The sequence below is a fragment of the Elephas maximus genome, chromosome 11 (genome assembly GCF_024166365.1).
Source record: "Elephas maximus indicus isolate mEleMax1 chromosome 11, mEleMax1 primary haplotype, whole genome shotgun sequence".
Classification (NCBI taxonomy): Eukaryota; Metazoa; Chordata; class Mammalia; order Proboscidea; family Elephantidae; genus Elephas; species Elephas maximus.
In genome coordinates this window covers 88,703,115-88,715,761 of record NC_064829.1, presented here as the reverse complement: position 1 = coordinate 88,715,761, position 12,647 = coordinate 88,703,115, and the positions used below count along the sequence as shown (strand labels likewise).

General features: G+C 41.3%; 1 protein-coding gene across 1 annotated transcript; it reads right to left on the bottom strand.

The window, feature by feature from the left end:
* Positions 1-7,208: 7,208 nt before the first annotated feature.
* Positions 7,209-12,362, bottom strand: LOC126086159 (zinc finger and SCAN domain-containing protein 5B-like). Its single transcript, XM_049902347.1, is given in 6 exon segments — positions 7,209-7,464; positions 7,466-7,547; positions 7,808-7,918; positions 9,224-9,344; positions 10,386-10,451; positions 11,979-12,362. Coding segments are annotated over 6 exon segments (1,020 nt in total).
* Between the last annotated feature and the right edge of the window lie 285 nt (positions 12,363-12,647).

Genomic DNA, 12,647 nt, shown 5'->3' with positions numbered 1-12,647 from the left:
ATGAGTCGGAATCAACTTGACAGCACTGGTTTTTTGTTTTTTGTTTTTAATGATCTCATACACAGAAAACCCTAAAGAATCCACAAGAAAACTACTGGAACTAATAGAAGAGTTCAGCAAAGTGTCAGGATACAAGATAAACATACAAAAGTCAGTTGGATTTCTCTACACCAACAAAGAGAACTTCGAAGAGGAAATCACCAAATCAATACCATTTACAATAGTCCCCAAGAATGATAAAATTCTTAGGAATAAATCTTAGCAGAGATGTAAAAGGCCTACACAAAGAAAACTAAAAGACATTACTGCAAGAAACCAAAAGAGACCTACATAAGTGGAAAAGCGTACCTTGCTCATGGACAGGAAAACTCAACATTGTAAAAATGTCAATTCTACCCAAAGTGATCTACAGATACAATGCAATCCTGATCCAAATTCCAACAACATTTTTTAAGGAGGTGAAGAAACAAATCTTCAACTTCATATGGAAAGAGAAGAGGCCCCGGATAAGTAAAGCATTACTGAAGAAAAACAAAGTGGAATGCCTCACACTACCTGCTTTTAGAGCCTATTATACCACCACATTAGCCAAAAAAGCCTGGTACTTGCACAACAACAAATATATAGACCAATGGAATGGAATTGAGAATCCAGACGTAAATTCATCCACCTATGAGCAGCTGATATTGACAAAGGCCCAAGGTCCGTTAAACGGGGAAAAGACAGTCTCTTTAACAAATGCTGCTGGCATAACTGGATATCCATCTGCAAAAAATGAAACAAGACCCATATCTCACAGCATGCACAAAAACTAACTCAAAATGGATTCAAGACCTAAATCTAAAATCTAAAATGATAAAGATCCCGGAAGAAAAAATAGGGACAATGCTAGGAGCCCTAATACATGGCATAAACAGAATACAAAGCATGACTACAATGCACAAACACCAGAAGAGAAACTAGTAACTGGGAGCTCCTAAAAATCAAACACTTATGCTCATCAAAAGACTTCACCAAAAGAGTAATAAGAGAACCTACGGACAGATCTGATGAGGGTCTAATCTCTAAAATCTACAAGATACTGCAAAACCTCAATGACAAAAAGACTACCCAATTAAAAAATGGGCAAAGGATATGAACAGGCACCTCAACAAAGAAGACATTCAGGCCGCTAACAGATAAATGAGGAAATGTTCATGATCATTAGCCATTAGAGAAATGCAAATCAAAACTATAATAAAGTATCTTCTCACCCCAACAAGGCTAGCATTAATTCAAAATACACAAAATAATTAATGTTGGAGAGGTTGTGGAGAGACTGGAACACTTATACACTGCTGGTTGGAATGTAAAATGCTACAACCACTTTTGAAATCCATTTGGGACTTCCTTAGAAAGCTAGAAATAGAACTATCAAAAGATCCAGCAATCCCACTCCTTGGACTATATCCTAGAGAAATAAGAGCCATCACACAAATAGATATATTCACACTCATGATCATTGCAGCACTGTTCACAATAGCAAAAAAATGGAAACAACCTAGGTGCCCATCAACAGACAAATGGATAAACAAATTATGGTATATTCACGCAGAGGGATACTATGCAATGATAAAGAAAAATGATGAATCCTCGAAACTTCTCCAACATGGATGAAGCTAGAAGGCATTAATTATGCTGAGTGAAATTAGTCAGAAAAGGACAAATATTGTATGAGACCACTGGTATAAGAACTCGATAAAAACATTCAAGAACAGAAGAATAGAACATTCTTTAATGGTTACGAGAGTGGGGAGAGAGGGAGAGAAGAATTCACTAACTGGATAGTTGACAAGAATTATCTTGTGAAGGGAAAGACAACACGCAATACAGGGGAAGTCAGCACAACTGGACTAAACCAAAAGCTAAGAAGTTTCCTGAACACAACCAAACACTTCTAGGGACAGAGTGGCAGGGGTGGGAGTCTGGTACCATGGTTTCAGGGCACATCTAGGTCAATTGGCATAATAAAGTTTCTTAAGAAAATGTTCTGCATCCCACTTTGGTGAGTGGCGTCTGGGGTCTTAAAAGCTTGCGAGTGGCCATCTAAGATGCATCAATTCGTCCCAGCACACCTGGAGCAAAGGAGAATGACGAACACCGAAGACACAAGGAAAATATTAGCCTGAGGCAAAATGGCCATAAACCGGAGACTCCATCAGCCTGAGACCAGAAAAACTAGATGGTGCCCAGCTATTGCCAAAGACCACCCTGACAAGCAACATAACAGAGGTCCCTGATGGAGCAGGAGAAAAGTGTGGTACAGAACTCAAATTCATGTAAAAAGACCAGACTTAATGGTCTGGCTGAGACTAGAGGAACCCCAGAAGACATGGCCCGTGGACTCTGCTAACCCAGAACTAAAACCATTCCTGAAGCCAACTCTTTAGAGATTAGACTGGACTATAAAACATAAAATAATGCTTGTGAAGAGAGTGCTTCCTAATTGAAGTAGATACATGAGACTAAATGGGCAGCTCCTGGCAGGAGGCAAGATGAGAAAGCAGAAAGGGACAGGAGCTGGTTGGATGGACACAGGAAACCCGAGGTGGAAAAGGGGAGTGTGCTGCCACATTGTAGGGATTGCAGCTAGGGTCACATAATAATATGTGTACAAATTTTTGTGTGAGAAATTAACTTGAGCTGTAAACTTTCACCTAAAGCACAATAAAAAAGAGAAAAGAAAAAGAACCATATTAGGGCAAATGAAGTGAAATTTGAATATTGTGTGTGGATTACATTGTGTTTTTATCAATATTTAGTTTCCTGATTTTGATAATTGTACTGATTATGTGAGAAAATGTTCTTATACTTAGGACAATACAGTGAGGTACTCATTAGCTAAGGTACAAAATATGTACAGTTTAAACTCAAATTGTTCATAAAAATTAATATGCATAAATATGTATAAACATATATGTGTGTGTATATAGACAGAGGATGATAAAGCACATAGGGAAAGTGTAAACAATTGACAAATCTGGGTAAAGTGCACACACAAATACCCTGTACTATTCTTGTAAATTTTCTTTGCAGTCGTAATTATATCAATATAAAAAGTAAAAAAAAAAAAAAAATCCATGTATTTCACCACTTAGTATGAAAAGGTATCTTCCATATAATCACCTTAATATATGCATAAAAATGATCTGATATATTCTGACAGCCATTCATGAAAACAATCAACAAACTAGGGATTGTAGGGATGTTCCTTAATCTATGTAAGGAGAATCTACAAAAACCTACAGCAATTATAATACGTAATAGTCCCATTATTAAAATATTTCTCTTGATATTACAAATGAACAAAGGATGCCCCTATCTCTATTGTCGTTCAACAATATACTGAATGTTCTATCTAGTCCAAATTAAGGGAGACACGTACAAATTTGTAAGGATTAGAAAGAATACATAAACCTGCCCTCGCTTACCTCCTTAAAATATTTATTCATATAGCGTCTTCACAGGAGTCCTACTGTGAACACCCTATTCAATCTTGCAACTTGCCCTTGCTTTTCAATGCACCCTGAACTTTTCATCACCCTCATCCTCATCTTTGACATAATACCCATCACCTTCTAATAAACTAGCTAATTTAATAACTTAGGTGCATTACTTATTGTCTGTTTCTATCAACTACAGTGGGAGGTTCATGAGAACAGATTTTATGCTTTGTGCACTTATATATCCCACATACCTAGGAACATGCCTGCCCTACAAAAATCTGCAGCAAATATTTGTTAATGCATTGAACATATAAACCCGTTGCCGTCGAGTCGATTCCAACTCATAGCGGCCCTATAGAACAGAGTAGAACTGCCCCATACGGTTTCCAAGGAGTGCCTGGTGGATTCGAACTGCCAGCCTTTTTGTTAGCAGCCTCAGTTTTTAACCACTACACCACCAGGGTTATGTTCCCCTAAATTGTGGTTCATTTGCACCTCACTGGATACCCTTTCTAACTCTTCTTCCAATTTTGTACCACAGTGCTCTCAGGAATGGGAATCATATTTTGGAGACAAACCTTTCCTTTTGACTAAGTCTCTGCAGTAGGATGTGCTCAGCTTCCTTCTGTCATTTATTAGATCTCACTTGCTTCTGCTCACCTTCCAGTGGGATTTCATTTCTTTATTTTAGAAGTAATTTCTCCCCTTCTGTTTCTGCCACTCTTGTTGGATATTTTGTCATTCCCTTTTAATAGCTTTTCGTAATTCACAAAATTCACCAATGTTTTTCACAGAGCCTCTCCACTCCCCATGCAGACCCTGTAAGTGCAGTGACAGGTGACACGGTAATCATGTCCCAGGAAGAAGATGAGGTTGTGGAATCCCAGTCCTTTATCTCAGGTTCAGATGGCCCCTTCCCACACCTGCACAGGTGCTGCCCCTGCAACCCTTGTCCTGATAGCAAATGCCAATTGGGTACATAGCTCCTCTGTTCAGAAAAATATCAGATTCTTAGGACTTTATACTGGGAAATCCAGGGGTCACTATCTTCTTTGAAAAACTGGCTTTCTGAGGTTGGAACACAGAAATTCTAGATAGATGATAGCTAGAGATAAATGGAAGGGATATTTCCTGAGGGAACCAGAGGCACCTCATCACTCTTGTTCAGCTGCTTCATGGCTGTCCATCATCTCCCTTCTCTCACTTGCCCCTGGCTAAACACACCAAACCTCCCAGTGTTCTCTCTACAGCCTTGATGATAGGAGGCATGAGACAAGCAGTAAGAGAATGATGATGACCTCCCAGCCACCGAGCGGACACCTGGTGTCCGAGTTACAGGTGCTAGTATATACAGTTATTTGGAGGGGATGGGGGAGGCATGCTGTGCTAAATGGAATCTGGAATAATACATCTCTAAAATTTCTGTTACCAGAAGAATGTTAACACTGGTTTCCCATTTAGAGAATGAAAAGGCTCACTGTGTCTACCACTTAACGGAAACTAAAAACCAAACCCATTTCCGCCAAGCTGATTCCAACTCATAGTGACCCTATGGGACAGAGTAGAACTGCCCCATAAGGTTCTCAAGGCTGTAATCTTTAAGTAAGCAGACTGTCACATATTTCTCCTGTGTAGCCACTGGTGAGTTCCAACCACCGACCTTTTGGTTTGCAGATGAGTGCTTTAACCACTATGCCACCAGGGCTCCTTCCACTTACAGAAAAGAAAGGCTTGTTACAAGGAAAAATGTCTAAAAATATGGGGTTCAGACAAAAGGAATTTCTTTCACAGTCTCAAGATACAAACCCTGGCACACAACCAGATATTTAACAAGTGGTTTGAACACACCAGCCACTCCTTGGGAGAAAGATGTGGCAGTCTACTTCCATAAAGATTACAGCCTTGGAAACCCTATGGGGCAGTTCTACTCTGTCCCATAGGGTCACTATGAGTCGAATCAGCTTGACAGAAATGGGTTTGGTTTTGGTTTGGTCGTGCAGTAGGTTGGGTAATATTGCTAGGTGTTAGGTGCTGTCGACTCCTAGCAAGCCTGTGTGACAGAGTAGAACTGCCCTGTAGGGTTCTCTAGGCTGTAATCTTTACTGGAGCAGATCGCCAGGTCTTTCTCCCATGGAGCCACTGGTGGGTTCAAACCACCAACCTTTGGGTTAACATCCTAGCACTTACCTTTCATACCACCAGGACTCCTACCACCCTAATATAAGGTATGAATAATAGGGGAAACAAAGTGTGGAGTGTATGGGAACTCTGTGTACTATCTTCACGTTTTTCTGTAAATCTAAAACTATTCTAAAATTAAGAGCTTATTTAAAATGCAAAGGGAAAATAAAAGAATGTTATTTTTAAAAAGTTTATTAAAAGTGCAGATTCTCAGGTTCCACCAAGTACCTACTGAATCAGAAACTCTGACTGTTGGGTGTACAGAGGATGTTGATGCAGTTAAATTAAGAAGGGTAATGGTGGTTCAGTGGTAGAATTCTCACCTTCCATGCAGGAGACCCGGGTTCAATTCCCAGCCAATGCACCTCAAGCGCAGCCAACAACCGTCTGTCACCCAAGGCTTGCACATTGCTGTGATGCTTAACAGGTTTCAGCGGAGCTTCCAGGCTAAGATGGGCTAGAAAGAAAGGCCTGGTGATCTATTTATGAAAAGCAGCCAATAAAAACTCTATGGATCACAATGGTCCAATCCGCAGCCATTCCCAGAGATGGTGCAGGACTGGGCAGCATTTCATTCATTGTGCATGGAGTCACCGTGATGGAGGATGACTCGTCAGCAGCTACCAAGAACTGGAATTTGAATTTTAGATAAACAGGGAACAATTTGAAATATGTTGTTGTGTGCCATTTAGTTGATGCTGACTCATACTGACCCCATGTGACAGAGTAGAACTGCCCCATAGCGTTTCCTAGGCTGTAATCTTTACAGGAGCAGATCGCTAGGTTTTTCTCCCAAGGAGCACCTGGGTGGGTTTGAACTGATGGTGTTTTGGTTAGTAGTTAAGCTCAACCATTGTGCCACCAGAGCTCCTTCTTTGGGACATACTTATACTAAACAATGATTTGTTCACATGAATTTCAAACTTCACTGGGTGTCCTGTATTTTTGTTTCCTACCCTATATTTTAAAATAGTCAGCCTACCTTTTTATTAGGAAGTATTGAAAATTAATGAAGATCGAATTCATTGGAAGAACAGCAGTATAAATCCAAAAACCTAGAAGGAAGCAACTATTCAAAAACAATGAAACAGACAACAGAAGCCAATAGAAGGAATAAACAATTATTCAAATATCCAGGTTACAAATATTTATGAAGCTCCTACTGTGCCAGGAATCCTTGTAAGTACTTTAAATATCATTCCTCCTTTAGAATATAGGTAACAAATTGTCATAACTTCTCTCTTGGGGCAGAACAAGACTTGGGTGTGGTTACAGAATGGTTGTTGTTCTTGTTGGGTGCCCTCAAGTCAATTCCAACTCGTAGCAACTGCATGTGACGGAGTAGAACTGCCCCATAGGGTTTTCTAGGCTGGATTCAAACCGCCAACCTTTCAGTTAGCAGCTGAGTGCTTAACCATTAAGCCACCAGGGCTCCCATACCGAATTATTGGGGCATTGTTTTCAAATGTGTTTGAAAGTTCCCAGCTGATGGAAGGTGTGCCCACACTTGGGACAGGTGTAAGATTTTGGTCCGGTGTGGATTCATTGGTGAACGTTGAGGTTCCCCTTGTGGTTGAAGCATTCCCCACACTTTGTGCAGTGGAATGGTTTCTCGTTGGTGCAGATCCTTTTGTGGCCATGCAGGGTGGACTCATGGGTGAATTCTTTGTGGCAGACCTCACATTTGAACAGCTTCTCCCCTGTGTAGATTTGCTGGTGGATGCGGACATCTGAGAGCTGCACGAAGCCTTTCCCACAGGAGCTGCACTTAAAAGGCTTCTCTCCTGTGTGTCCTCTGGTGGATGTCAAACTGAGATTTATAATGAAACCTTTTCTTGCAAAATCCACATGGATAGGGTAAATGTCCTGTGGGCTCTTGATCTTGACCAACAGTATGGTCAATTGGTCCCATAGTGCTTGTTGAATCATGGTCATTTTGTTCCATGGCACTTGGTGAATCATGGTCGTTTGGTCCCATGGTCCTCAGTGAATCAACATGTTGTAACCCAATTTGTGCCAGGAATTCTCTTTTGTTTAAATGTGTAGCTTCTTTGTGAGACCCTGCTTGGGAATTGACGGAGTTGCCTGGTTTTCTCCTTTTGGAACTCTCAGATTCTTCTGAGAATCTTCCCTGTTCCCACCTAGATTAGAAACTGCTCTCTCCAAAACAAGGGTGGGTGGTGTGTCAGCATCTACATTTTTAACAGAAGTGCGTTCTTTGGGATTCTTTCCATCACCGGCCCCCACAGAATCTGCTGGAAGAAAGGATTGAACACATGACACTTGGTGAAGAGCATTTTCAGTGATACCAAACTCACTTAGCCAAACACTGATGTTGCTTGAGATCCTCCCATCAGCTTCACAAGCTTCGCAAGCCTAAGAGGTTGTAGAATACTCTGGGAAGACAGTGACAGAGAAGAGTGGTCATTTAAGAGCCAACTTCCCCTATGATATAGTAACGCTGGGAAGTTTAATGTGAAAAGAAATGTTCCCATGAAAAGAAAAATTATGACAAAGTTAATTTTATAGAGCTTATTTGGTTTTAGAAAAGACTCATTGATTGGTAGAAGAGTCTCAATGACACTTTGTTTTAAATTGGTCAGAGAAAAGCTGGGAGTCTTTATAAGGAATAAATGGTAGAAAGGAAAAAACAAAACAAATATTTTTCACATATTTTGACATACCATCAGGTCGTGCAAGAGCAGGACTTACAGAAAACAAACATTTAAATGTATGTGTTGAACGTGGAGAACCCTGGGATGGTGCAGATGGTTAAGTGCTCTGACAACCTAAAGCTTGACAGTTCAAACCCATCCAGAGGGGCTTCGGAAGACAGGCCTGGCAATCTGCTTCCAAAAGGTCACAGTCTTGAAAAACCTATCAAGTAGTTCTACCCTACACATATGGGGTCGCCATGAGCCAGAATCAGCTTGATGGCAGCTAGCATCCCATCCCAGCATCTCTGTGGAATATGGGCCTAGCAATTTGGTTCCAAAAGGTCACAGCTTTGAAAATCCTATGGAATAGTTTTACTTTGCACCTGTAGGTGGCCATGAGTTGGAATGACTCAACGGTTACTAACAACAACAGTAAGTTTCAATAGAGTCTAATTTCTGGTTAAAAGATCCAGCAAGTAGATCAAAATGTGTGCAAGCAAAAAAAAAAAAAAAAAAAAAATTCTGCATACCAGTGTAAGTTCCCTGGTGTCACAATGGTTAAGCAATCGACTACTAACCAAAAGATGGGCAGTTCAAACCCACCAGAGGCAATCTGCTTCAATAAAGATTACAACCTAGAAAATCCTATGGGGCAGTTCTACTCTGTTACATGAGGTCACTGTAAGTTAGAATCAACTCCACAGCCCACAATAACAACAGCATACCAATGAGGTCATAGGAGATAAAATTTTAAAAGGAGGGTGACAAGGTGGAATTATCCAAGCCTCTTTAACTCTAGCAATTCTGAAGAAAATACTACAAATTCAACAAGACTCAGTCCTGCACCCAGTAGAGAAAACGGGTCGCTAACTGTGCTTGATCCCCAGTCTCCATACTCACCAGGACCCTTCAGAAGCTGAGGCTTCTGGGCATCACATACTGTTGACTCTTCCTTGTCTTCCATCAGGTTCTTCTCCAAGTTCTGCTCTGGTCTCAGACTCACTATTTGGAGAAATGGTCTCTGGCAGAAGTTTCTGTTCCCAGAAATGGACAGCCCAATTTGGTGAATGACGTGTCTAGATTGGAGCATGGAAAGCTCTCTCCCTTCTTTCCCCATCTACCCTTCTCCTTGATGTGACACTACAGCTTTCCTATAAGTTTTGAGAATACACCCAGACATCCTATGGGCTGCCTCAACAACCCCAATAAATGTCACTACCTAATTTCCAAGCCTGTCGTTAATCTATACCCCTCACATATCTAAGTCCCAACCTTACAGTTTTTACTTTTCTATATATTGACTATATTCTATATGTTGGAGCCCTGGTGGCACCATGGTTAAGGGCTATGGCTGCTAAGCAAAAAGTTGGCAGGTCGAATCTACCAGCCGCTCCTTGGAAACACTGTGGGGCAGTTCTACTCTGTCCTATTTGTTTGCTACAAGTCAGAATTGACTCAACAGCAATGGGTTGGATTTTTTAAAAAATATTGAATAAGGAGTCCTGGTGGCGCAATGGTTAGGTGCTCAGTTGCTGACCGAAGTCCGAACCCACCAGCTGATCCATGAGAGAAAAAGACCTGATGGTTTGCTCCTATTAAGATTACAACCTAGGAAATCCTATGAGACAGTTCTACTCTGTCCTATAGCATCGCTGTAACTTGGAATCGACTCGATGGTACCTAAAAATAACACCTGTATGTTCAGGGCATTGATGGCGGTGGGGGTAAGGAGGAGGGCTAATGGGTCTTCATTCTCCCCAGTAGCTCAGAAATGTCTAGGAACATAATGCATCTATGGGAAACCCTGGGGGAAATGTGTCTAACCCTGTCCTATGCTAAACCTCTCAATATTCCAGCAGCTTCACCCACCATTGTCCCTTGTACCTTTCCTGCCTCTCCCCAGTGATTAGTCATTACATGCTGACCTGATATATCCTTAATGTTTCATCAATCCTTGGAAAACTCTGGTGCTCTTGGTTGGTCTTCCGTCTGTCCTCCAAATTTATCTCACTCACACAGTAGTGGGGCTCCCTGGACAAGACATTCACATCATTCATGTCACTGGACTCAGATTCAGCCATCTGAACACCTGGATTTTGTAGAAGAAATTCTTGTCCTTGCAAGCAGACTATGGATTTGGAGGGAAAAAAAAATTCAAGATCAGTTTCCCTATAAGAACCTACATGTTTTTTTTTTTTAAGATCCATGTTTATTTATTTATTTACTTTTATTGTCCTTTAGATGAAGGTTTACAGAGCAAATTAGTTTCTCATTAAACAATTAATACACATATTGTTTTGTGACATTTGTTGCCAACCCCACTGCCTGTCAACACTTTCCCCTTCTCAAATTGGGTTCCCCTTTACCAGCTTTCTCCCAGACAGCAGATGGTGGTTTCGAACCACCAACCTTTCGGTTGGCTTCCAAGCACTTTAACCACTCTGCAACCAGGGCTTCTTTTGTAGGAATATTTTTGGGAAATCTAAATCAGTTTATTAAAGCATCTCATTTTGTGCTAGGACTGAAGGAGCTTCCTGTGAGAAATTCTACTCTAGATTTGCCATTTGATCTATGATACCAACCAAAGGTCCCTGGGTGGTACAAACAGTGCATACTCAACTACTAACCAAAAGATTGGTGGTACGGTGGTAGATAGGCTTGGCAATCTGCTTCCATAAAGATTTCAACCAAGAAAACCCTATGAAGCAGTACTACTATGTAACATGAGTCAGAATTGACTTGATGTCAACTAACTAAAAAAGGCAACAACCAAGCGTTTCCTTTCCCAGTATTAGAACTTTTGGAGCCACCTTAAATTCAATCTACTTCCTCATCAGCCTCATTTAATTAGGTGCAATATTTTACTCATTCTTTTCTTTGATGTTGGCCTCATGCAACATCATGTGGGTCTCTGTATTCCACTTGCCCATCTCTCTCCTAGACTAGGGTTTTTCAACCTCAGCATTATTGACATTTTGGGTTGGATGATTCTTTGTGGTGGGGGCTGTCCTGTGTATTGTAGATTACCGAGCAGCATCACTGGCCTCTCCCCTCTTGACACCACCTCCTCTCCATGTTACAACTAGAGGTGTCTCCAAACATTGCTCAATGTCCCCTGGGGTTAAAATTACCCCTGGTTGAAAAATACTGACCTGGAATAAATCCCTCATGTCCTTTCTAGTAAGGAGCCCTGGTTACGTAGTGATTAAGCACTCAGCTGCTAACCGAATGGTCAGAGGTTTGAACCCACCAATCACTCTATGGAAGAAAGATGTGGCATCCTGCTTCCGTAAACATTAAAAACAAAACAAAACAAAAACCAAACCCATTACCGTTGAGTCCATTCAGACGCATAGCGACGCTATAAGACAGAGTAGAACTGCCCCCACAGGGTTTCCAAGGAGCAGCTGGTGGATTCAAACTGCCAACCTTTTGGTTAGAAGCTGGGCTCTTAACCACTGTGCCACCAGAGCTCTTCCATAAAGATTAAAATATGTGGCAGTTCTAATCTGTCCTTATAGGGTAGCTATGAGTTGGAATCTACTCGTTGGCAATGGGTTTGGTTTTTTGGTTTGGTTTTTTCTAAAGCAACTCCTCCTCATAACCCTCACCCCAGTTTTGTAATTCCAACACTAATCTTGAGGGTTCTACTTACCCGTGTCTTGGGTCTCTTGTTATTTCTCTGCATCTCTTCAAGGTCTTTGCAATTCTCCACTCCACTTTCCTTGACTAAGACCTGGAGGTCCAGCGGCATGGAGATCATGAATTGCTCCAACACCAGCTTGTCCAGAATCTGCTCCTTGGTGTGAAGGTCTGGCCTCAGCCACAGATGGCAGAGCTCACAAAGCCTCTTCAGATCCCCGATGCAGTCAGCCTCCTCTGAGCATGTAAATGCTCTGAAGTTCACATGCCAGGTCTCTGGGTTGCAGCCTTTCTCTCCAACATCAGTTCCTTGAGAAGACACAAATTGTGGAGGCTCTGATCCAGGGTTGTCACATGGTTTTCCATGGCACCATGAAGATGTCAGGTTGGCAGCCATATATACTGTGGAATTTTTCAATATGACTGAGTGAGCTCTCCTAGAAGCCAGTAATTAACTGAGACCTATCTGAAAGAGTCTGCTTTCCTTTTCTTCAGTAATAAGTTCTCAACTTGGGTTCAGAAGTCTGGGAACAATAAAAGAACAAGCCAGATTAATTTGACTTTACTTCTCTCTCTGCTCTTCTCTAAATTCCCCAGCCCAATATGAGATACTGTTCTTCACTGGTACTGTATTTATTACAGTGGAAATTAATCCAGGCTATTATTCTTCCAAGATGTCACT